The sequence below is a fragment of the Colossoma macropomum genome, unplaced genomic scaffold (genome assembly GCF_904425465.1).
Source record: "Colossoma macropomum unplaced genomic scaffold, Colossoma_macropomum, whole genome shotgun sequence".
In the NCBI taxonomy this organism is placed as follows: domain Eukaryota; kingdom Metazoa; phylum Chordata; class Actinopteri; order Characiformes; family Serrasalmidae; genus Colossoma; species Colossoma macropomum.
This window is the reverse complement of record NW_023494800.1, coordinates 21,279,473-21,306,171: the sequence shown is the minus strand read 5'-3', so window position 1 is coordinate 21,306,171 and position 26,699 is coordinate 21,279,473. Positions and strand designations below refer to the sequence as shown.

Below are 26,699 nucleotides of genomic sequence, written 5' to 3'. Positions count from 1 at the left end.
TTTAAAAGGAACCATTTTAATTTCCTAAAGAACCCTTGATGTAAATGAGATGTGTAAGTATGAAGAACCTTTTAAAGGTTCTTTAAAAAAGGTTCTTCACATTCACATGTCTCCTTTACTAGAATGGTTCTTTAAAGAACTATTGAAAGGTTCTTCAGCCAGCCAAAATGATTATTCTGTGCACTCAGAAAACATAGAACTGGCTCTAGTGCTTGTCAAGAAAAGACATTCAGTTGATATTAATCAAATGGTCTAATTTTTAAAATGTACATAAAGTAATCATGTTAAAAGAACAGAATTCTCCTAAGAGTTAAGTCAATTAAATTAAAGTCAAATAAAAGAGACTGAATTGCATTTTTCAGCTTCTTCCACCATCAGTTCTCATTTCATGCTTAAATGGTGTTGTTCATGGTGAAATCGCTCCTCAGATTGATGGAAAATGTGTTGTATATGATTCTATATCCTTTTTGAAAATGGTTCTGTGTAGCACCAAAAGGGTTCTTCTGTTGTTATGATGTCAAGCTAGGAACTACACAAAAAGATGGTTCTTCAAGGGTTCTTTACTAAAGAAAATAGTTCTATATGGGTCTATATTCTGGACCATTATTTTGAAACATTTTTAGTGTACAGTAAAGCCTCTGTATTTTATTTCAAGCTTTGAATGTTTCTCCACACTAGTTTCCTTCTTTACTGATTTTGTGGATGAGTTGTGACTTCAGTCTTCTTTAGTCTCCTATCCTCTGAGCACAGTCACACAGGGGGTCCAGAATCCCTTCTTCAACCATCTTAATACCACACAGATGTCTGCAAAGGGGCTACATTTTCACTGTAACTGCTGGTCACCAATAAATTAGGCTAAAACAGGCTTGTATGAAGGGACTGTGGCTGGATTTGAAGTTAGCGATACTGGTGCATGATTTGGTTCATATGTTTGCTTTCCACAGAAATATGACCATGGAAGCTCCTGTACAGGTAAACTAAGAAGATTCCACATTAGCATTCAGGATCGGTCTAAAGATGTTTAACATATTTAGAATATTAGCTGGTCAGTGTCCTTTTTAGCTAAGAAGCTATGAGTCATTTTCATGGAAACTGCAGAATACCTGATTAACTGAAACTCAGGAAGTCTATTTTTTTCTATTCAGAAGCTAAAATGAAATGCATATAAAGCATTTATCTAGAAGAGACCAGGAAGCTAATCTTAATTTAAATTCATTCAGGTCCAAGAGCCACACCACCAGCATATTTGTAATTAGTGCAGATAGGTGGTGATTCCAGCAGTGTGGAATTTCTAGGCTGGACTCCCATCTACTGTCTGCTGCTATTTATATGACTGCACTGATGACAATAAATGGGTGAAGAAATGCTTAAATGTGTTTTTAAAAGTGAGTGAGTGTGTGTGTGTGTGTGTGTGTGTGTGTGTGTATGTATGTGTGTGTGTGTGTGAGTGTGTGTGGTATTTAGCTCTTTGTGGGGACTAGATGTACCCAAGAGGAAAACATTTTGACCTTTCGAAAAGTTTCTAAAAAAAGTTTGATGTGGGCACATGTGGCTCCATGAAGAAAAGTGTTAATGTAAACAAAAGCATTTAAAAGTCTGAAATAACTTGCCAGGTTAATAATTGCTGTTATTTTATTGATTAAGAACTTGTACAGTGTAGACTGAATTGCCAAGTTAAACATCAGAGGATATTTCAAGATTTATTATTATATTACACATTCAACAATGGTTCTTTTTTTACAGTTATCTATTAATTAATTGATGACTCAATCTATGATGTTGTAGTAGCATCGCACTAGAATATAATTTCTGACATTTATTTGCAACTTGCAAAAATACATTTTTGAATGCATATATATATATATATATATATGCCTGTTGCCCTGTTGTGTGTAAATTTCATGATGAATGGACCAAAAGAAAATTACTTGAAAAAAAGTCTAGTTCCATTAACTTACATTAAAAGTAAAACATGTTTCTATATATATATATATATATATATATATATATATATATATATATATATATATATATATACTTTCTGCCTTATGTAAAAATTTTATGAATTTTATGATAAGAAATGGTACTAAATAATTTGGAAAAAATAAGTCTTGTAAAATTAGCTGCCAAAACTACTTAAGATTGTTTTAGTATTTAATATAGTGATTATATACATATATTAGCATATATTAGCTACATAGAGAGCTACACTAGAAGATAGTTATACAAATATAAATATGGAGGAGGGGTCAGGGAGAGAGAGAGAGAGAGAGAGAGAGAGAGAGAGAGAATGTTGTCATATAGTCATAAAGTCATCTTATTTTAAGCTTATTTTGAGAGATGTCATTTAATGAGTTCATTCTATTATAACAAATTTTATTTGTTTTATTTAATAGTCAGATCATTATATAAAGCTCTGAACGCAGCGACTTGAGTAATTAATTCAGCTAAGTAGGAATTATAAAATAATAATCTGTAATCAGAAAGCTGACGCGGTGAGATGCGTCCTCGCTCTCGTGCCTCTCTATGTTAATGAGGCGGAGTGGGCGGGATCAGCGTTTCCGTGGAAACCGGAGGTGGAGCGGCCGCTCTTATAAGTTGAGGAGGAGGCGTGAGTGTGTGGATGTGTGTGTGTAACAGCACAGTTCTCTCCTCAAGTCACTGGAGCTCACTGCCTTGACTGCAGCGGTTTATTCCTCCACTTCAAGACACTCACGGCTACGTTTACTTGAAACAAAGACATCATAACGATGTGTGGTAAGTCAGACTGCTGTCATTTTTGTCACTCTACAGCTGAGGCTAGCTGAGGTTAGCTAGCTGCTGTTAGCCAGATAACCTGCGTCGTGGATAAGGCGGATAGAGTTCAACAGCTGTGAGAGAGCTTTAGTTTGAAGGATGTAGTGATAAATGTTGAAAAAAGCCGCTTGTCATTAGCACTTAAATCGTTTGCCCTGCTTTGACGAAGCCGCCTTGTGTCAACGTAACGCCACTGACAGATCCGGTTTCAAGGCAGCAAGGAAAGTGTGCCAGACTGTACGTTCTTTTTCTTTCTAACCGGACAGGCGAGGCTACGTGGCTCAGTTTTAAATGAGTCACTGTCAGCTTGGCTTTACAAATATTTAACAAGTCATTTGAATCCCTTAATTTCATACAAGTCCCCCTCTCTCACTTAGCTACTTCGTCTTTCCGTCTAGAGGTGGGCAAAATATGTAATGATATTTTTCTGAAATCTGATAGGTTAGAACAGACAAAGTAGTGCTACACTTTAAAAATGCTATTAAAAAAACTGTGAAAACAGTTACTTGTATTTAGCATGTCACACACTGTGCTGCAATAACTCTAATTAAGCAATAATAATTATACTCTATTTTTTTTATCAAACATGCAGTTGGGGTCAGAAAAGCTTATTGTGACATTTTGTGGTGTACTTTATTATGATGAAGATACATGTCATATTGCCCAGCTCTATTTCCATCGTACAGTTAACCCCTTAAACTCTAGGTTTATTACTCAGCTATAAATCTTAGGTCTTATTATCTAGTAATTACCATGAATTCTTCAGCAACTGCTATGAATTAGGTCCTACTGTGAGGCCCTTAGAGTTCAAGGGGTTAAAAAAATCTCAGACTTGAATTGTTTATTGTTTCTAACTCCAGGCTCATTATATGCTCAATCAGTGACATTATAATGTTGCAACATGTCTGAAAAGGGTTTATGAGGCTCAACACTTGAATGTTTATGTCTTTTAGAATTTAATGCTATACTTTTTTAAAAAACTTTCCCTACTTCCATTTTATGCACCCCTAATAACTTCTCTCTGACTCAGTTACTTCATAGTTTCCCATCACATAGTTATGCAACCCCTTAAATTCTATGCTTAATATTCAGTTATTAGTCTTAAGGCTTGTTAATTGCTAAGAATTATAACTACTATGAATCATAACTATCACGCAGTAACCACTGCACTTTATACAGTAAGCATCATAAATCTAATATGTAATATTGAGAGAGAAAGGAAATTACAGTTCTTCTTCTTTGTCTCATTCTGTGTTCACTTGGCTACATTATAGTGTTGCAACATTTCTGTAAAGTCTTTACAAGGCATGTCACCTGCATTTTAATAACCTTTCCGCCTCCTCTGTCTAATGCCCCTCCTCCAGGGATTTTCGCCTACCTGAACTACAGAGTGCCACGGACAAGGAAGGACATCTTTACGACGCTGGTAAAAGGACTACAGAGGCTGGAGTACAGAGGTTATGACTCTGCAGGTGAGATGGCTCCTCCCAGCTCCTGTGAAAGTAATGTCAGTGTGCTGTGCTGGAAATAGATCCGGCTCAGAGCTGAACAGAGGCCTCGTTTCATGTATTTTGGCAGTGCAAAGAGGCCGGTGTTTCTGTGGCTACTGTGTTGGCAGCAAACTGCAAAGGTGATGCATTGACGTTACTTGATTCGAGAGTGTACGCCACCTCTATGTGAATAAACTACAGTTCATTTTGGGGAGTTATTGCCAGAAGTAAGTAAACTGAAAGACAGAGTTGTGTTGAGTGTGTTGTTGCTACAAAAAAGAAATATCTCAAAAATAGTAGGAGAATGCAAAAAAAAAAACAACTTTTTTGTAAATTAATGTAATTAGATTTTACTTTTACTTTACTAAGTCATTTTGGAGCCGTTCTATTGGTCCATTCATCATGAAATTTCCACACGATATACAGGACATTGCTGTGTTCAACTGAGGTAGAAAAATAAAAAACTAAAAATTGGGGACACGTTTTTTTTCTGGACAGCGGTGTGGAAATGCTGTACACTTTTGACTCAAGTAAACTGAATGCATCCCTTTTTTCAGTGCAGACTGAATTTAAGCTCTCCGATTTATGTCTTCACTTCCAGTTACCTTTCTTGAGAACAGGGTGACCTTTCATGTTTTTTTTTTTTCATGTTTTAACTTTGTGTGTCCTGTCCAGGTATTGCAGTGGATGGCTGTGGGAAAGACGACAAAAACAGCATCTGCCTCTACAAGAAGAAGGGCAAAGTAAAAGCACTTGACGAGGAGCTCTACAGTGGGTCCAACCATTATGTCATAAATCTTTACCTCCACCTTTCTCTTCATCTCTCCCCTTTCATCATCGTCTAGTCCCTGTCCACTCTCAGGCTGATGACTGCATCACTCACCCCTGTCCCCTATTCATATTGAATTGAACTACTCATTTACTTGAATTTCCCTTCATTTTGCCAGAGAGTGACTCACTTGATTTGGACATGGAACTGGACACACACTTTGGCATTGCACACACTCGCTGGGCCACACATGGAGAGCCCAGCGCTGTCAACAGTCACCCGCAGCGCTCTGATAAGAACAACGGTAAGTCATGCATACACCTTCACACACTTTCAGAGATTGCACAATACTGTGTTACTTATTACATTACAAAACATGCATTTCCCAGTGACTGCCAGACATCTGGAATCATCACTGTATTTGTCAGTATGGCAGCAGTACACATTAGAGCTGTTGAATTATTTAGTGGCCGCTATCAATTTGGTCCTGTTACAAGTTTGTTAGAGTTAAAGGGTTAAAAAGCTACTTCAAGAAGTGCCAGTGAATGTTTTATTGGGCAAATGTGCCCAGCTTGTTTCGCATTGTTTTATAATTGCTCTTATAATGGGAAAACCTATTTTCTCAAATAAAAATTTAAAATAAAATAAAATAAAATATAAAATATTTTGTTTTGGTATGTAGTTTGTAAATATTGTTAAATTTTTACAATGTAATATCATCTCCCCAGTCCGTTTAGTCTATATATAGACAGCTAAATTCATTGTTCTTGTGATATCATGAAAACCAACACATTTACGTGCATACACATATTCAGTCTACAGTAGTTTAGTCCAATCAGTTCATGCTGAAGTTGTAAGCAGTTCATCTCAGACTGCTTGGGGATTGAGTCCCCATACAGGGCAGCCAATCAGAACAGAGCTGATGTACATATATTAGCTTTAAAGGCTCAGTAACCAAACAGTCTGTTTAATTCTAAGGGGAAAAAGAGGATGGAAAATGGCCATGAAAAAAAAAAAAATATTCTTAGTTTTAGTACATAAACTCCCACAAAAATGAAATTTTTGAAAGTAACCTGGCTGCCTTAAAATGAAATTATATATTTTTTTTAAATTATTAACATTTTATTTTAAAATTTAACTTCAAATAATGAGTTAACAGAATGTAACACACATAATTATTGAGCCGTTAACTCGCTATTTGATGTTCAATAATCCTGAAATTAACTTTTTACTTTTTTTTAACTTTAACTTTTTAAGTTCAAATTATTTAAACAAATTTTTTACAGCAGTGTTTTTCTTACTCCATGCCCTTTTGTACTCCATCGGTCACTTTATAAGGCTTCAAAATTTCTGTAAAGTTTTTTATGAGGCACCCAACTTAGTCTTCTCACTTGCTCAGATAAATTTTGGCTTCCTTATTTATTAACTATCTATTTAGTACAATACAAAAGAAAATGCTCTTTTTGCTGATTGAAGTAAATAAAGTGCAGTGAAACTGTGCTCCTTTAATGGTAGCATAGTTAGTGATTTTATCATTTTAGACATTATTATGCAGCCAGAATGGTGCTTTGCCTTCACACAATTTTAATGTGTCAAATGGTTTTACACAAATAAAATGTGTTACAACAATGTAATTCTTGCTAAAAGAAGTAAACTGAAAGACAGCAGTTATGCTGATATATTTCATTCATACACATTGACACATTTGAGTCAAAGCACCCTTTTTTCAGTGTAGTACACACCCTAATCCTCAGCAGATAAGAGCAGATAAATGGCAAGGACTGGGCTTAGGTTGCTGCATATTACACCGCACCACACAGCTGATCCCTGAAAAGAAACAGGACGTTCATCTCACTTTTCTGACTCCATAAAGCAGCCTTAGACAGAGGATCCATTTAGAGCCACTGATGAAGGATCCGGTGTCTCCACTGTAATCCCCAAGAAGACAAATCAGCTACAATGAGCACAGAAGGTGTGCAGCTACTTTCTCAAATAGGGAGACTGGGAGCTCACAAGTTATGTAGAGAACAGATGACTTTGTTTCTTCTACAGACAAAAAAGTGAATTTTCCATCAGCAGTAACGTGTTGAAATGCTGTCATGCACATTTTTGCAAATGTATTGTGAGACTACAGGAAAATGCAAATGGGCTTGAAAATGCAAATCGGTAGTAGCCGCTAATGGAATTCTGCTGTATTGTAAATCTAAATAAATGTACCTTGTTATTCAAATGAACATTGTAAAAAAATAAAAAGGGTCAAGTGAAGTTGACATGTTTGTCAGATTTGGACTGATGAGAAACATAATGATTTAAATGATTCTTTTGCTGTTATTTTATAAGATATAAAATATATATTTATATAAATTAAATGTACACGTATATTGTCACTGTTAAAAAAAACCTTGTATCTCCAAAATGGTAGCTTTACAGGAAAAGGAAATATATTCTTAATTCACTACTCTCTGTGTAATTTGACTAGAGGTTTTCAAACAATACAACTGTATGTACATGAAACATATTGAATATCAACATCAACCCACAATTTCCATATCACTGCATACCCCCATATATTTGACAATATTCCAGACTCTATTCCCACTTATTCCTCCCCTGATACTCTGGTGAGCACCTGACCTTATCTGTGGACATTTGGGCTGTGGGCTTTCAGAGGATACTGGGCTGAGAGAAGCAATTAGAGCGAGAGCCAGAGCAAAGACTTTATATTTTGAGCAGGCTAATACAGAAAGACAGGCAATTTGATTTGTGTATGTGCCAGTGTAGGCCTGCATGTGCATGTGTGGGTGTGTGTGTGTGTGTGTGTGTGTGTGCGCAAGATCAAGAAAAGCAAGAGGCATATGTGCTCCATTTTATTTTAAGTTAAGCATAACCCATTAATTTTTGTCTGAATGGAAAGTAAAGCAGTGAGTGGGCGCTATGTATTGAGTGTTTATTTATAACATCTTTCTGTGTCTTTCTGTAGAATTTGTGGTGATCCACAATGGCATTATCACTAATTACAAAGAACTGAAGAAGTACCTGGTAAGTGAAAGTTGACATTGCACACACAGGATGATTCATGTCAGGAAAGTTATTGACCCATCCATTCTCCGCTCACTAATGCATTCTTTTGTGCTGGTGCAAGGTTGGACAAGCTTTACAGAATGTTAACCAAAATCCTATTCAAGATAATGAATTTAGGTTAGAGTTTAGATACACTACATTAAATGGAATTGATTTCCTGTTTAAAATGCTTGTTGTAGCTAATCCTAACTAGGGTGGAAATGGCAATGAATTCGCAACCATGCAAGAAATTTGCAGTGATATTTTTCCACACCTCTAAAGTTCAGTCTTGAAAGCTGGTTACATTTAGGTGTAATCTTTCAAACAATTGAAAGAATGCATATCTGAGTGGAGAATCTATGGTTAAAAATGGCAGTGGCCTAAAGAACCAACGTCTTAAAATCAGGTGTTTGCAGTTGGTTCAGTTTTACAACATACTCAATATTCATTCCTGAGGGTGTGCCAGTTAAGAGAAGACGTAGTGGGTAGATCATATTATGGCAACAAACTCTCCTTTGAATGGATGGTGAGAGATTAAGAGTAGTGATTGTAAGCTTTTTTTGGTGTTGGGAAGAATGTGGAGTGACGAGGTAATGGTTTCCTTTTTTTCTATGAATGAAACTATGCCAGAGTTGGATTGCAGATATTGAACTCCCTCAGAGACAGATGACTAATATTGTGAGCCATGTGTGAGACACCCACTCATAAAGTGCACTTTCTTAGTCCAAACTCATCCCAGCACGTACAACTATGAGATTACAGTGATGGATATACCTACTTAATACCACTGGAGCGTTAATGTAAAAATGAGCAAGCCTTACTCACTCCTGTGGTGTAGGTTAGTAACCATCATTTCTCAGCAATAGTGCTTTAATGTGATCAATGTAATCCTTGTAGTGTAATCCTTTTAAGAATTAAGGGGCTTTTTTCCTTTCCTCCACCAAGAAAAAAAACCCAAAATGTTGTTGTTTTGCTGTTCATGCTGTTTCAATGTGTAACCATGGCTGTGTTGGGTCCCACCCTTTTGACAGGTTTCCAAAGGCTATGAGTTTGAGTCAGAGACAGACACAGAGGTCATCCCCAAGCTGATCAAGTATCTTTATGACAACCGCGAGAGCAATTGTGTGTCTTTCTCCACCCTAGTGGAGCGCGTCATCCAGCAGCTGGTGAGCATCAGGACTTTGCGTCTGAGCATGTGTGTGTGCGTGTGGGGTGGTCTTACTCAGACTCTTCTGGAACCTCCTGGTGCATATCGTCAGGGCTAAAGTCCAGTTGTTGCTCAGAGTGTCTCTAAAAGGCAAAGGGAGCTTCCTAATAACCCTCTATTGAAAGTATCTTATTACCAGCTTTATGGCCTGCTGTATATCTCGGTCATAATTACTGCTGGTAAGGCAGCTGAGACACTGTAGGTTGGAATTAAGTGACATTTTGACTTCTACTAGAGTTTAAAATATTTGTCCAAACTCGACAGCACATTCTTTCAGGTTCAGATGTTGTTTCCCAAACGACATTCAGGTTCTAACAGATCCACTTTAAACTTATTTTACCTTGCGTTTCCTCCTGCTTCAGTTTTCTCCTTACTTTATTCTTTACTAATTTCACTACCTTAAATAGTTTTTAATCATGCACGTCACCCACCCAGCACTGAGGTTCACAAGGTCCTTCCTCATGAGAAAACTTAAACAATGAATCGATTCAGGAAAGTATCTTTAGTTAAGCCTAAAGAACATTTGATTTGTTTGGCCAAAAATATTATACAGTCATATGCAAAAGTTTTGGCGCCACTGGTCAATGACATATTTCTTTGATTTTCTAAGTGAAAATAAGTTAGCACATTTGTTAAACCAGAATTTAAACTTATTTTTGGACAGCTGATTATTTTATTGTGGCATATTATGATATATTATTTTTTAATGATGGCTGTTATTGTCATTACAAAGTAACCAGCTCTATCATGTCAGGTTTTATTTGGCACTTGGGGTGATGTTGGGCTGGTTTGGCTCAGATTCGGACAAAATTTTGTCAGACTCGGATCGGTTTCAGACTCAAAATGTGATGCTGTGTGTCATTTTTAGGTTCAGAGCAAAATTTCAGGTCCAGATTAAGCTCTGCTTCCTAACGTATTAGGAAGAAAGAAATCTCAGAAGCCATAATTTGTTACATAATGAGTAAGACTTATCTAGATTTGAGCTGAAATCACTATGATCTTTCCTGTTAGCAGCTCAGAGGATTCATGTATTTATTTTGTACTGGAAAAGGAGTGTTTTGTTCTTATCAATTGTCAATATCACCTTTGGACGTCACCTAGGGCCAAGATGCTCCCCCTCCAGATTCAAAAGTCCACATCTATATAAACGTCTCCATTGACAGCTTGGACACTTTGAACGTGCCATTGTCACTGCCACCCACCTCTACTGCCTGCATTCTCCTTACAGGAATCAATAGTTTATCATTAGTTTATAAAGCCCAGCTCTCTCTATCAGCTCAGGCCTGTTTAACTTTCCCCTCTTCTCCCCACATCGAGATATATCGTCCTTTATGGCTTCTCCTATAAAGTGATTTCATTATCTAAATTGGCTTGGCAGCCCCGACTTAACTTAGCGACGGAGTTCAGCGAGATGAAAGAGCGATAAAGTTTTGAATGGCCGTGCATCAGGTTGTGCAGTATGTGGATTTTATGGGTCTTTCGCCTTCCTTGTAGCAAGCAGTGCTAAGGGAAGAGGCTTCGGTTTACAGGCAGTAGAGGGAGGGAGAAAGGATCAGAGAGATAGTCCGAGGTGATTGAAAACAGACTGAGCCCCGAACATGTTCAAGTGCTCCACTTGTTTTGTTCGTTTTGTGTAGTTGCGTACACTATGTATAAACACATAGTTTTTCAGATTGTTTTTAATTAGTGAGCACGTTCTCTATGTCTGTTTAACTTAACATATTAACCCCCTAAACTGCAGGCTAATTGTTCCGTTACTAATGTGAAGGCCTATTATTTGGTCTCTGATATGAATTACCCACTAATTACTATGGAGCTACTATGTAAGGTATGTAGTTATTGGGGAATAATGCAATACCCCACACATTTTATCCCCTTGTGATGTCAGCACTCAAACCTTTCAAGTGGGGCGTTATGTACTTTTTAGTATAGTTAAGAAAACTGTTGAATCATTATTTAAACAAAAACTTCTCTTCATAGGCAAGGCAAGGCAATTTTATTTATATAGCATCTTTCATACACATGCCCTGAAGCTGAGTGTCGCAAACTAAGCGTTTCACCAGTCATGAATTTTTATCACTGATTCAGATTCTTTACAGAAAGATGTGTATTAATTTTATTATCCCAAAGCTCACATTGTGTAAAACACATGAAAGACACTAGCATTTCCAGTGCTTTCTATCAACCAAAGTTGCATTATAAATTGCATTATTGTGATTTAGTAGTTTATAAAAACTGTCATTTTAAATTCTTAAATGGAGAATCAGTTACCTATTTAAATAACTGAAGGCCTGCCTTGCCTCTGATCTGGTTGGTCAGCACTGAAAAACAATGATGACGTGGGGACTTGAACACTTTGAGTTGAACTTTTTTGGACTCAGGGCATCCAGAGCACTGATGAAAACAATTGAAAACAATAGAAAAACTGTACCTCAATTTTGCTATGAAATTTTGGTATAGGTGTAGCACTTTCTGACACGTTATTTATGTCTAAAGTTGTAACATAGATCAGCCAAAATGAGAATAAAATATTGTCTTATTGCTGTGTTTGGAGCAAAAATTGGCCGATACCAATCAATTCCAATGAATTTCGATAGCACCTCACCTACAGTTGTGTAAGCACCCTTTTTCTTTTCTTTGATCCCGATTCCAATCTTGGCCATTTCCAATCATTCATCACTAGCGCAAACAACACCCAGCCAAATTAGTATAATAGCTTACTGTATTAATACAACCATTAATGTTTAACAGGCAGACTAAGTGTTTATGTGTGTCACTTTTAGTAAAGGTATGAGTTTGAGTGTCTGTGTGGGTTGGTGTGTGATTTCCTCTCAGTGCGAGTGCACACTCAGTGTATGGGCAGGAGGTGGGAGCTGGTGGCACACAGAGGGCTGGTATATCTCCCTGCTCTGAGCTCACTAAGGAGTTCTGTTCCTCTTAGCACCTCTCTCTGGGCCCCTGATCTCCTCACACCGCAGTGGTCGGCTTAACAGAGCCAAGAGAGAGGGAGCTGACAGACTTTACAGTTGACTGCAAGACTTAGGGCAGCATAACATGAACCAAATGACATTTGATGATGATACTGTGTAAAACAATTACAATACTGTATTTCTAAACAGCTGATTACTGTATTTTTACAGTTTTGTTTCCTGCACCCTTTATTTTTAATGTACATAATGTACTCGTATATACTGCACCCACAGCTGTCTGAGGGCCCTCAGTTTTGCTACATTATGTTGTAATTTCTGGTAGCAAATTCTTGAACAGCCATGCTTACTGTTAGATTGTTGAGAGATAGATCATGCTATTTTTCACAATGGCATAGTACAGTTCATAAACCACACCATCAACTGAACATCACATTACAGCAGTTCTGAGCATTTCTGCCAGTCGTTAAGACTACAAAGATGGCAGTAACCAAACTTCTCTCAATTACAACGTTATGAGATGAAGTGAAACACAAAACACCATCATGGTTGGAATACCAAAACATGTAAAATGCATTTGGTAGGAATAACATGTTAAAAAAAGAAAAACTCTTGCAAAATTAACTGTAGATGAAAAAAATAAAAACAAAAATTAACAAAACTGCAAGGAATACTGAGAAGCTTCATCTCCATCACTACAATATTTGGTTACTTTCCCAATGTGCTTTGCAGAGTACAGTTAAAGTTCTTTGACAAGAAGCTTAAAATGTTTCACCCAGAATGCACCATTTCTCACAGCAGTCAGCTGTATTTCAGAAATACAGTAGATTACAGCAGTGCTTCCCCTGTACATTTACATCAGTGATCAGTGATGCATATTTTATCTGTGATATGCATTTTGATGAGCCTTTAACCATTAATAGGTAAAACTTGCCCTGTGTTATTTAGACCAAAGTTATTTACATTTGTTGGGTGATGGGAAGCCTTACTTCATCTAAACAAAAAAATCATGTGGAACTCTGGTTAGTCAGAATGCTCAGACACACAGTAAAGCATTTAGTGATTTATTTTAGGGCTTATTCACATATTGCAAAAGTTGGCAATATCATTATTGCAAAGGCTAATATTGGGATAACAGTTAATAAACAATACATTGCAGAGACCTAGCAAGAATTTGTGAGGTAGCAAGGGCATTTTTCTTTTATTATGACATTTTATTATGAGTGCACAAATGATTATCTTTTCTCTTGCAGGAGGGAGCTTTTGCCCTTGTGTTCAAAAGCATTCACTTCCCAGAAGAGGCCGTCGCCACCAGGTCAGCAGCAATAACGTCTAAAAACTCTTTTCTGTGCTGTTTTCTTTTTCTTCCTCTCTCTGTATACCTTTTTAATCTCTTCCTTCAAATCAACTGATCACTTTTGTTTTTAGTCATATGTTTAATTTTCCCATGCTTCGAAACTGGGTCATTGAAGCACTGTGGTTTTGTGTGCCACTATGAAAACAAGTCTTTAATGCAGGAAATCGATAAGGATGTACTGATATGCTGGCATATGGCCTTACTCTAGTCTTGTCTTCACCTCATGTTGTGCCTCAGACTCTTTCATTTTGCACAAGTAAGTTTTTAACACAAAGTAGTGGTTTCCTGCTAGCTAGTAAAACAAATAACTTTGTAGTTGTAGAAATGGGCATGACGTGTTGCATTTTCCTGCTGTTACTCATGCCTTTTCCAGCCATAAATCAGATTCACTCCACTAAGTTCCTCAGTTAATGCCTTAGAATTTGCAGTTGTCACTGGTGATAACAAAATCATGTTGCAAGTTTTTATTAATTTTTTCTGATTGTGGCTCATTAGAACAATTCTATCAAAAGTGCAGATTCTAAACTCTCAATCTATACCAGATTTGTGTTTGTAAGTGGGAGAGCACATATTTTATTAAGATTTGACTTTGATGAAAAGACATCGTTGTGTGCAGTGTTGTTTTGCATCGAGAAAAAAAAGATGCTTGACGTTTTGCCTTGTTTTTATTATCATTTGGCATTGAAACAAAAATTATATATATATGTATACAAGTCAGAAATGGAGACTCAAACATGGTGATTCAGATCAGAAATCAATGATAATAGCGTTTTTATAGCAAATAATAAGTAAGTAACAAATAAGTAGGGATAAAGAAAAAATGAATAAAGAAATGTAATTCATTGTGTAACTTGCCCTGTATGCCTCTCGACTTCTAAGAGTTAAACCGGATCTACTCAAGCCTAATGCAGCAGAGCAGTGCTCTAACCTTTCAGAGACAGTATATATCGATTTATACATATGAACGTGAGCCAAGTGAGACCACGTACGGAGTTAATCACTCCCATCTGCCTGCCTTCCTCTGAATGAGTGCGTTGTTGCTTGTGGTCAGTTTTCTCTCCAGACGGGAGAATTGTGTAAGTCAGCGCATGTTGCGCAGATAATCTGTTTTATACTTTCTCATGAAAAAGTGTCCAAGTTGTTGTCTCAGGTTTTTGTTGCAATCTGTTTTACTGTCTGCCTGGAATGGTTTTTCGAAGAAACCTTTTTTTAACTGAAATGTGCCTCAGAGGACACAGATCGTTGAGGCATAGTTGTTTGGTAGAAAGATCTTCTCTCCAAAAGAATTCCCATCGCCAGGTCTCACCAAATTGTTGTGGAGAGCTTTTTCTCTACTAGGCTTGTCATTATACCCAAATTTTGACTTTGATACTGATACAGAGGAGTGGGTGATGTGGCAAAAATGTAAAATCATGATACTTCAAGAAGTTTTCTTCAAGTTGTTAATGACATCTGAAAAGTTGGAGCAGACAAAGCAGTGCCACCACTTTATGTTACATATTTTGCTGAAAAAATGGTATGTTTTTGACATGCTAATGGGTGTCCAATTAGCATGTGCAATTAGATTTAAATACAATGTGAGTATAGTTTTGGGCTATAGGAATAAAGATTTGAGAATACTGAAAGTATTGAATTACCACATTGCAGTATTGAAAAAGCATTGAGCTTTCGTGCAGCACTACTCTCTACGTTGTCCTTGCCCTCCCTTATTTGACTTGGATTTGACTGCACATCTCACTGGACCAAATCTTTTCGGTCCTATTCCATGTCAGTCTCTTTGCTACATCTGAATTAGAAGTCCATTAAATATAATATTATCTGGAGTGCTCTTCACAGGTTAGGGAACGTTACTCAGTTGGCTGAGCTTATTTTAATGCAAGTGCCACACCTGTTCAAACAGAGCAGACTGTAAGAATGTGTACCTATGAGACTTCTGTTTGGCGTATGTCAGTGTAAAGATTTGTAGATTGTGGCAAAATATATTGATCTTGTGTGCGAAGGGAATTTATTTGGTCATATTTCCTCTAGCCGAGCGGATCTGAACAAGGATGTAAGGGGAGAGAGAGAAGGATAGAGAAACAGAATAAGCCTTTGTGTCACACAGGTGAACTGTTTGTTTGAGCTCTTGTCAATGCTGTGAAATGAAATTTATAGTATATGAATGTCTTATAGCATAACATAACTACGTCACTTAGTTTTGTAGTAGCTGCCACATAATTTATAATAGTTACTGAAAAATAAGTCAAGATTTATAACTGGATAATAAGCCTGCAGTTTAAGGGGTTACCATATTAATGTCTGTGCAAAAACAAAGTCAGCAGTTTGTAGATTTGTATTTTGTTTCTGTCCCAAACTACCATTTTGTGTAGAGCAAGCATATAAATAGGACTATACATCCCACTTTTTGTTGTTTGTCTAATGAAACAAATCAATAACAAACTCTTAGTGATGTGAAATCTGTTCTGATTGGGTGTACACGCTCGCTCAGAAACTATCAAAGTGCATCCAAGAATAAAGGCTGCATCAAGCTTCTTTTACGCAGTGAAACATACTAGAGAGAACATTAGAGAACATACTACACAAAGCTCAAATTCCTCATGTTGGCATATTTTACTGTGATCAACATGAACATGCACATATTCCAACTACTCTGGTGGCAGATATTAATGAGTTAAAGGGAACAAAGCCAACGCATCTGAGGGGCAGTTTCCCAAACATAGATTAGTCTTGGACTAAATTGCACTGCCAATAGTGAATCACCATTGAAAGTTCTTTTTAGTGTAGGCTTATGCTTAATATGGACCTGGCCTTGAATGTATCACCAGTGAGATGTTAGGTTTGATAGGGTAAACAGTGATTAGACAGGATTCTTTAGTGAGTTTCAACAGTCTGTGCTCTCATTTAACTCTGTTAACTTTTTTGCCTTCTAGGAGAGGAAGTCCTCTGTTAATCGGCGTGCGAAGCCAGTACAAGCTCTCCACTGAACAGATCCCCATTCAATACAACAGCGGTGAGTACCAGTCCTGCACTCATCATCCATGCAGAATACACACCCATCAGTGCAACCTGAACAGCTCACCAAACCAGTTCTGTGAAGGAGGGACTACTGTCCTTTTAATGCATTCCTTTACAGTGACCTGCAACTGACAAAATGTGGTTCTGGCTTTGTGGCATTAAGGCATGGCTAAACAACAAAAGCAAGCATGCAGAGCATGTCACTTGGGGCCAGGCATGTGGTACTCTTGAAAATGTGGTTTTATTTAGACCAGTAGTTCTATATAGAACAATTTCATGCTTAAATGGTTCTTTGCATCGTGAAATCGTTCTTTGGATTGATGGAAAGTGTGTTGTATATAGTTCTATCTAGAAACTTTTTGAAAATGGTTCTTTGTAACACCAAAAAGTGTTCTTCTGTTGTTACAAGCTTGACATTGTAAACTAAAGCTTGACTTCCTAGGCTACCTTTAACTAATTCACGGTGTTATTCATTCTGAATAGTCTACTGGCAGTGCAAACCCCAAGCAAATCACATTTTTCTATACTTGTTTTACCCATAAGAAATGTGTTAAGATGGCACTACATTAATACTCTCTGTAGTTGCACTTGATTTACATGCAATTTCAACTAATATTATACGTGTTGTACTAACGGCATAGTTAATACCTGATTAATCTTCCTTTCTGTGTTACAATTTGTATGGCACATGATCATTCTGTGCTTCATTAGGCATGTACCGGTTTACACAGCTAACTGTTTTAAAAATGGGAGGTCATATGTTCAGAAGAAACATTGTCTCTAGATCTTGATCTTCCATGAAATTGTTTGTGTTTGATTTGGAACGGAGGAGATGAACAGTAAATAGTGAGTTTTTTGCACTCTTTTCTTGTGACTTGGACCACATAGCACAAACGCCAGCTGGGTAACATATACGATTATACAATTTAGCGTAGATTTAACAATTTTGTTAGAAATGTTTTTCAACCTAATGTCTATCTGCCACATCCATAGCAAATTGTCCACTAGCATGGACAATAATACTTAGTTTAAGAACAGAAAACCCAATGACTCTGAATCACAATTACAATAGAAGCCACAGATGCTGAAACACCTTTTCTTTGGCTTCTATTATAAATAAATACAGTAGAGAGAAATTGTTGTCTGTGGTAATCAATGGTACCATACACATGCAGCAGTTAGAGATTAGACCAAAAAATTCTGGAGTATTCATTTAACCAGCAAAGGTGGTTATCAGTCACAAATTCCAAAAGTCCTACTGCCCAACTCTTACATTTACTGTTGTCAATTAATGTTGTTAATTAAACTGTCATTTCTTTAGTTAATGTAACATGTTTGTTTCTGATCTACAGGAGATGCTAGGAGAGACATTCAGAATAAAAACTACATTAACAGGGTGGACAGCAGCAATGCCTTACACTCTGTAAATGACAGGATGGCTGTGGAGTTCTACTTCGCTTCTGATGCCAGGTAACACGCACACACATAAACAGACACAGACTGTCATTGATAATAATCTCAGCATGGATTCATGAGTCTCTTCGTGTAAATAGGAAGAATATTTTAAAAAGTATTTTTAGACATTCCTTAACCACAAAAATCCAGGTTAGATGAGTAGAGCATTAAGTAGGCAAGGCCAATACACCATGAACAGGCAGCTCAGCACTGCTGCCTTGTGGCCACAAAATCTTGTTGCAGTGTTGATATTTTCCCTACATCGGGTTTCTGAGCAACTGTATTGCCATACTTTATTGTAATACTGTTACACAGAAAAGTACTGATTGATGTTTTCTGTCATTTTATTGTTCATCCAATGTACTTCTGAACATAGGTTACACAGAATCTACAGAGTACACGCGTCTCCACACTGTTTGTTTTCTGAATTTAACATACTGGGAAAAGAAAAAAGAAGGGTAAAAAAGTGGCACATTTTAGATATTATTTTTTTGTCCGATATATTAAATTCACCATATTAGTAGAATTTGTGCCCCACATTTTGCAAAATGACATGGTTAAGTTTGTTCCCTGTAAAGGATGTTAACTTATTTTTACTCAGAAATTCAACAAAACATGTAATTTAGCCAGGGGTGTTCAATTTTTTGCACAGAACTTTATGTTAATGTTTCCATTTTTAGTTTATTGAAGCAATTCATTTAATGTTACAAAAGTACAGTATTTCATAATAAGCTAATATGTTATCCCCAAGCTAACATATGCTTACGAGGAGTGTGCATTTCCTCTCTGCTCTTGATGTTTTCAGAGAGAGGGGCTGCCCTCACTGTGGGCTTACTTGTGTAATTTTTATTATACTTTATGCAGTAAACTCAGTATTAAACTGAGTACTTTATGTGCTCCAGTCTGTTTAATGTATTGTTTGATGCATGTTTATATTAATGTAATCAGTACAATATGATACGTACTATTGGTACAATCCTATTACATTTCTCTCTCTCTCTCTTTCTCTCTTTCTCTCTCCCCACCCATCACCCTATATTTGTCCAACTCTCTCTCTGCATCTCTCAGTGCCATCATTGAGCACACCAATAAGGTGATCTATCTGGAGGATGATGACATAGCAGCAGTGGCGGAGGGGAAGCTGTCTCTGCACCGCATGAGCCGCAGTGCTGGAGAGGATCCTGTCCGAGTCATCCAAACCTTGCAAATGGAACTTCAGCAGATCATGAAAGGTGACAGACCTGCCTACAAGACATTTGCACACATATGTACAGCAGTCACTGAACTGAAGTGAAATACTAGAACTAAATTAGAGACTTCTAGAGTAGGGATGTAAAATGCATGCACTGATCTGAAGGTGCATCAGTTTTGAGTGTTAGAATCAACGGCCATTGCTTATAATAACACTCAATAAAATATGCACTCATATTTTATGAATATGAACAAAAACATTGAGTTCTGTGCAAAAGTCTAAGGCACTTTAGCCAATTTTTAAACCCAGTAAGTGTGTTTTACGCTCTATAAAACTTAAAAAAAAGTAAAAGCTTTATATAATATAAGAATAACTACTCATAAACACAAATTCAGTAAAATATAACTTTCTTTTTTTTAAAAAAGTAGTTGTGAGCTAGTTTTAGTTCCAGACTTCACTTTGACACCTCCAGCTGCTGCATTGATTTGTTCAAATCCACCACCAGCACAACTGATTCAACTTGAAGTATTGATTAGCCACATTAGGTATTGGATGATGACTACAATTAATTCTGGGCTGCCACAAGCAGAGCTTTGAAAATGGTTAAGTAAACTTATAGACTTACATAAGACTCATTGTGCTAATATTCTTTGCTCTTATTTTAATATTACTGTTTTTCTGAGCAAATAACACTTATTGCACTGCTAAATTGCTTTTTAATTATCATTTTCTCAGGTGCATAAATCTTTTGCGTGGTACTGTATGTCTATATGGAACATGTCTATATTGTACTGCTGTGTAAATAACTTCTCAAGTCACATTTGTGTATTCAGTGTATAAAAAGTTTACTTGTGGTGAAAGCTGAGATTTTACGATGCATTAAATAGTTTCCTAAAGAATCAAATTTGAGATTTACAGCCCTATTATGGGCAAAACAAAATAAAAACATTCCCAGAAAATAAATGCATAGTTCTGCAAGAAATTTCAATTAATCATCTTTCAAGTGATCATCTTATATCATTCATTCTGTCTCTCTCTCTCTCTCTCTCTCTCTTTCTCCCCCTCTCTGTTTCTGTATGCTGATGCTGGCTCTCATGGTTCTCTCCCCGCAGGTAACTTCAAAGCTTTCATGCAGAAGGAGATTTTCGAGCAGCCTGAATCTGTCTTCAACACCATGAGGGGCCGCATCTGTTTCGACACCAACACAGGTAGAGCCTGACCTCTATCTCCACCAGCCGTGAAACAGCAAACAGCACTCACACTGCGCTGCCTCCAGGGCCAAAACGTGCTCCACTGATTTGGAGTGCTTCCACCAGCAGGCACTAGTTTAAACTGGGGCACTGCTTTCTGCATGCCCTGGAATAGCTTGTACATCTTTGTGTATTGTGGTAGTAAAACACTTTTACTAGAAATTAATGGAACTTGTTGATGGAACTTGTAAAACTTGAACATATAGCAAGCGTTTCTCAGTAGACGACACATTTTTTTTGGGTACGGCGCCCAATAACACGTGTTTCCTTATGTATGTTTTTGTGCACAGTGGTGCTTGGGGGTTTGAAGGATCATCTGAAGGAGATCAAAAGGTGCCGGCGCCTCATTATAATCGGCTGTGGAACCAGCTTTCACGCAGGAGTCGCAGTAAGTTACTTTAATCCAGGAAAAGCTTGTTAATTAGCTAATTAGTTCAGTCAGGTGTATTAGAGCAAGGAAAATGAGTGACATCTAGCTGCAGCAGGGCACAGCCTCAGCTTTGACAGAAAAAGGTGGAAGTTAGCCAGTTGGTTAGTGAACCATTCGAGTTAGCTAGCTTGCAAAAGTGCTGGTGAAGTAGCTTAGGTAAAAGTCTATTAGCGCAGTTGTTTCAGAGAGGATATGTGATAGTTACATTTATATGCAGTAGAAAAACTAAGGGTGTGTTAGCTAGCTAGCTACCTAACATAATTGCAAGTGTAGATAACCTTCACGCTAACTCTAACCTCACGTTTTTATTTTAAAAGAACAAATTACACTAGCTAACATGGTTGGGGAAGTAACTAACCATAACCCTAACCTTAACTGTTCTATGTAACATTGGCATGATCTGTCTCTAACACTTTGCTAGACACATAGTTGGCTAACATTTGTCCAAGCTGGGGCTATTTTCACCCAAGCTAAGGCTTTGCCCAGCCAAGGGCTTGGTCTGTGGGGCTGCAGCTGGGTACTGCTGGGGGAAGTACCAAAATGTGCTGGGCAGGGCCAGGATCATGTTTAAGAACAATCTGTATAAGTGAATTAAGTATTTCATTATGCTTGAAGTTTGTATCTCTCTCTCTGTTCAGACAAGGCAGATTCTGGAGGAGCTGACTGAACTACCTGTCATGGTGGAGCTGGCCAGTGACTTCCTGGACCGCACCACACCCGTCTACAGAGACGACGTCTGCTTCTTCATCAGCCAGTCAGGTACACCACAACTGAGACACTGCAGCTTGCTTAAACTGACCAAGTGTCCTCTACTACCTTACTCTGGTCTGCGCACCTATAGCGACATAATGATAATATTGTGCTATTATGAAAACTTTTGCCAGTCATTGGTGTAATATTATACCAATGACTGGCACAGTTTTCTCCTTACCTCATATGTAATTGATTATCTAAGACATGCCTGGTGTCCAAAGTTTACTTCTTTAGTTTTGCATCAGAGAACACAAGGCTAATGTATGACACACACTGTTAAGTTACCTATCAAAATGAACTGCTTAGCATAGCTAAAAAAATGCATTTTTTATCCATTTGGATAGATCACAGTATGTTATACAGTGTCTGAAACCTACCAACTCGATGTGAGGCAAGTGTGTGATGATTTAGGCATGAAGTTTGCACATGGATAATCAGTGGGGTGTTAACTTCCAATACTGGTTAGCTACATTAGCCTCATAGCTCTAGTGCAAGACTAAAGAAGAACATCAAACATCTTGGCTGATTAACCACATTTGCTATAAGAGGAAATTTGTGTAAATATGATTTTTTTGCCAAACTGTTGCCAAAAGTAGACGACAGTGGCAGCTACAGTGACAGCAGTGATACAGGCTAATGTAGGTGTGTCTGTGACTAGGTGAGACAGCTGACACACTGATGGCTCTGCGCTACTGTAAGGAGAGAGGAGCTCTCACTGTAGGGGTCACCAACACAGTGGGCAGCTCCATCTCTAGAGAGACAGACTGTGGAGTCCACATCAACGCTGGGCCTGAGATTGGAGTGGCCAGCACCAAGGTACGGTACAACATGACAGGTTGTCCCTCTCTCTGTTTCTTCCATCTGTCTCTCTCTCTCTAATGAGTTTGTATGATCCTCCTCTGCAGGCCTACACCAGTCAGTTTGTGTCTCTGGTCATGTTTGGTCTGATGATGAGTGAGGACAGACTCTCACTGCAGAAGAGGAGGCAGGAGATCATCAACGGCCTCCGCAAACTGCCAGGTGTGTGTGTGTGTGTGTGGTAGAGTTCACAACACAGACTCTGTGATTTTTGAGATTTAGCATGTGTCTCTGAGCTGCACTGATAAACACTCCCCCTCTCTGTCTCCATTCAGAGCTCATCAGAGAAGTTCTTGCACTGGACGAGAAGATCAAGAGCATAGTAGATGAGTTTGACCAGCAGAGGTCTCTGTTAGTCATGGGCCGAGGCTACCACTATGCCACATGCCTCGAGGGGGCACTGGTGAGTAGTTTAATACATCTACTTTAACTCAGGAACGGCTTGTTAAGTAACCTATTAGGTGACCAGGTGTGTCAGAACAGGAAAAACACAAACATTTACAGATTAAGGTAACTCCAGGATCAGTCTTGGGAACCATTGCTCTCAACAAAAGAGCTGTTTTAAATGAATCATATGTTTTGATTATGAATGTTATTGTGCATCCTGCAGAAAATTAAGGAGATCACGTACATGCACTCAGAGGGCATTCTGGCTGGAGAGCTGAAGCATGGCCCCCTGGCTCTGATTGACTACCACATGCCTGTCATCATGGTGATCATGAAAGATGTGTGCTACATTAAGTGCCACAACGCCCTGCAGCAGGTCACAGCCAGACAGGTAACATACATTTTTTAAAGTGAAAACTCAAAATCTGTTTTTACTCATTGGCATATGTAAACACCTGAATGTGTGAATGGTCACAGATGAAATTATCTGTTTTCTGCTGATGTATTGAGGCTGTGAAGCAGCTTAGCTCAATGTTGGTTCTTTTTAAACTGCTATAAAATGTGCCTTCTGACTCATTTTGATATTCAAGTTTCCATAAGGGATACGATAATGAATGGATAATTGTTTAACCGCAGGGAAAAATTGAAAAAAAAAAAACAAAAACAAAAATGGACATTAATGTAAGGCTGCAGGCTTGCATTTTAAAAGATGGTTTATTATTCAAAAATACCCCAAGGAAATGTGTAGGTTTTTCGTGTCTGATGAGCAACGAAGGCTGCCTCTTCAGAGCTAATAAAAAATAGTTTTCATAAATAAAAAAAATTGTTAATTTCCTTTCCTGATGATCATTTCACCAACATACCACTTGTAGCTTTGCTTGGTTAAAAAGAATAATGCTGAAATGCAACTTTTTCAAAAATTGTCAAAAGCAGTAAAGCAGCCAATTCCTGAAATTGTGGTAGAGAAAATATATTTGCCCACAGACCAAATCACTGACTTCTACCATCTATTCACCAAGACATCTATTTTCTGAGTATATATTCTTTAATGAATAATTCTCCCTGCTGTGTGTCTCTCAGGGGCGGCCCATCATCCTGTGCTGCCAGGACGACCCAGAGATCAGTAAGATGGCGTATAAGACCATCGAGCTCCCTCATACAGTGGACTGCCTGCAGGGCATCCTCTGCGTCATCCCCCTGCAGCTCATGTCTTTCCACCTGGCTGTGCTCAGAGGATATGATGTGAGTCAAACTCTCATAGTACTGTGTCCAGCTCTGGGCAGTCATGTTTAGATTTTTCTTTTAGATATGTGCTGTTTGTATGTGTTTCATGTATATTTACAGTGATCAGTTTCGGTTGTGTGTTCAAAGATATAACATTTTATTTCGGTTCCATTTTTTTGTATATTAATCTTTTACCCTACTTCCTGAGATGTTTTCTTAATACTCTTACTCAAACTTAAGACAATATTGTATATTGACTTAAACCTCTCCTAAACATCTCTCTGGGATTTAAGCAACAGGGTGTTCCTTTGTCTTAAACTTAGTTACCTGTGTATTGTGGAGAGCAATATTAGGCAATCGAATCCCTGAAATTAACTGTCTCATCTGTTTTATTAACCAAAGCATTTCATCTGTTTTATTAACCGAAATGCATATGTTTCAGCAGTGTACTATGTACAACGCACTGTACATAGAAGAGATTTTACATTCTTTACCTAGACAGCAAACATCCTAAAGATTGTTATTCAGTGATTTTATAGAAAACTATGCAAACTGTAAGTTATTCTTAAGTTATAACAGTGAGGAGTGGAACTGCCAGTGGTTCCATGAAGTAAGGGATTGAAATATACGACAAATTTTCTGTTTCCAAAATGATATTATTTTTGTAAGATGCAGTTTTTTCATCTATTACATGGTCTTTATCACAGGTGGACTGCCCAAGGAACCTGGCCAAGTCTGTGACCGTGGAGTGACCTGTCCTGAGAACCCAAATCTAGGAGTGTAGACTTGGAGAATACCTACCATCATAGTGCAATTATGAGTGTGTGTGTTTACATGCGACTGAGTGCGCATGTGTAAACGTGTGCATATTTATGAATTATGACCAAAACCCTGAAGACCAATCTTCCCCTCAGCTGAACCGGTGTGAGGGTGCTCCATGAAGTGCATTGATTTGATCTCTACAAGTGCCTAAAATTTCTACTACTAGTGAAGGAAACACTAAACTGTGCCTTAAAACCTCCGCCCTCTGCACTCGACTGAGCCAGAGGAGCACAGAGAGGTTGAATGTTTACTTCTTTCAAACCAATGTGCAATACTTTAAAAGTGATGGGAACCAAAGACCTTTATGGGTTTGAGTAGATGAAGGAGTACTAATAAAGAAATCGAATGTCTTTTGCCTTCTCCACTGAGAGCTGTGGAGGTACTGACGTACATAAGCCAAATCATATTTCACTGTGAGTGACACCTGGATTCAAGTGAAGGGAGTTTACTATTGATTACAGCACGAGGAAACACTGTAAATACTCCCAAAGTCACCTCATTTTCAATGTTATGTAGCCTAATACTGAACATTTTCAGACATCCAGATGACAGTTTTGCTTGTAGCTGTTTTTTTTTATTTCACTGTAAATATTTTCTGGGCTTCACTGGAAAATCTGAAAAAGTAGTGCTGTTAGGATATTACATCAAATTCATATTTGCCTGAGGCATTCTGAGGTACACTCCATTGTATTATTAAATTTACATTCCAATTTTTTACCTTGAAATATTTACATGATTTGTCTCAATCTATTTATGTTATGTAGAAATTAGATAACTTATTTTCTACTGGCTGGGAGTAAATAGGTTTTTAATTGCTCCCGATAAGTCCTATGTAATTGTCTCTATTGTCTGTATTCATGTTGTCAATGTCCTTTTTAAAATCAATTTTATTATATATTTTTTAAAGTTTTATGGGATGAAGGTTAAGGGGTATGTATATAAAAAACAAGTTATATGGAATATTTACTGTTTACTATTAGACAGTGATCACTTGTAATAAAAAATTAATAAAGCATGAAGTATAGGTGAGTTTGTTTTTTGTTCATTTCTATTTGCATTTGAGTTTTGATAGTTAATTTTTAGGAAAATGCAATAAATGCATGTTTTTCATTTCTTTCATTCACAGAATCTGGTGCTAAGCCAACCCTGTCTCAAAAATAGCCTGAAATAGCACATACATATTGTATGATGTGATGTTTTTTGCTGTATGTTGAATCTTGTGGGATAGTGGAGTGTTTGAGTAGTTTCAGCATGATAGCCTTTTTGATGTTCACCATAAGTGCTTTTATTAAAAAATAGTGTTGCATTCACCACTACTAAAAGAGAGACAGCTTTCGCACAAGTCGTGATGCTTTATTTTCCAGCTGTTGTCGGCCACACCATACATAAGTGAAGCTTTTCTCTGTCGAACAGCTCGCCTATGACTCCCTCTGTTTCTGCACACACACACACACACACACACACACACAGAGACACCCCTGGGGCGGTTCCTAGCCCTGCCCTCTCAAATAAGAGTCCTTAACAAAGTAAGTCCAGTGAATAAATGCTAGAGAACAAGAAATATAAAATTAACATGTAAACATTTCTTGAACCTGCTACAAAAGCTCATTTTAAAGCTTCATAATTTATAAAGAAAAAATATTGTAGTGGTATGACCGATACTCAATCTATCAATATCAATATGGGGAAAAAAGTGACGTGCCATTT

At 37.6% G+C, this 26,699-nt stretch overlaps 1 protein-coding gene across 1 annotated transcript; it reads left to right on the top strand.

The window, feature by feature from the left end:
- The first annotated feature begins 2,601 nt into the window (after nucleotides 1-2,601).
- On the top strand, nucleotides 2,602-26,021 carry gfpt2 (glutamine-fructose-6-phosphate transaminase 2). Its single transcript, XM_036588663.1, has 19 exons — nucleotides 2,602-2,757; nucleotides 4,161-4,268; nucleotides 4,962-5,057; nucleotides 5,234-5,359; nucleotides 8,036-8,094; nucleotides 9,147-9,281; nucleotides 13,503-13,564; nucleotides 16,537-16,616; nucleotides 17,974-18,091; nucleotides 19,145-19,308; nucleotides 20,381-20,476; nucleotides 20,809-20,906; nucleotides 21,587-21,707; nucleotides 22,360-22,517; nucleotides 22,607-22,721; nucleotides 22,835-22,962; nucleotides 23,170-23,337; nucleotides 24,027-24,188; nucleotides 24,878-26,021. The coding sequence occupies exons 1-19, from the start codon at nucleotides 2,751-2,753 to the stop codon at nucleotides 24,920-24,922; spliced, it is 2,046 nt and encodes a 681-aa protein (XP_036444556.1). The 5' UTR covers nucleotides 2,602-2,750; the 3' UTR covers nucleotides 24,923-26,021.
- The last annotated feature ends 678 nt before the right edge of the window (nucleotides 26,022-26,699 follow it).

Bases quoted from the DNA above. Each gene is read 5' to 3' on its own strand.
- gfpt2 (XM_036588663.1), top strand. The intron at 4,269-4,961 runs GTGAGATGGCTC...TGTCCTGTCCAG, and splicing joins CAGAGGTTATGACTCTGCAG to GTATTGCAGTGGATGGCTGT. The intron at 16,617-17,973 runs GTGAGTACCAGT...TCTGATCTACAG, and splicing joins CCCCATTCAATACAACAGCG to GAGATGCTAGGAGAGACATT.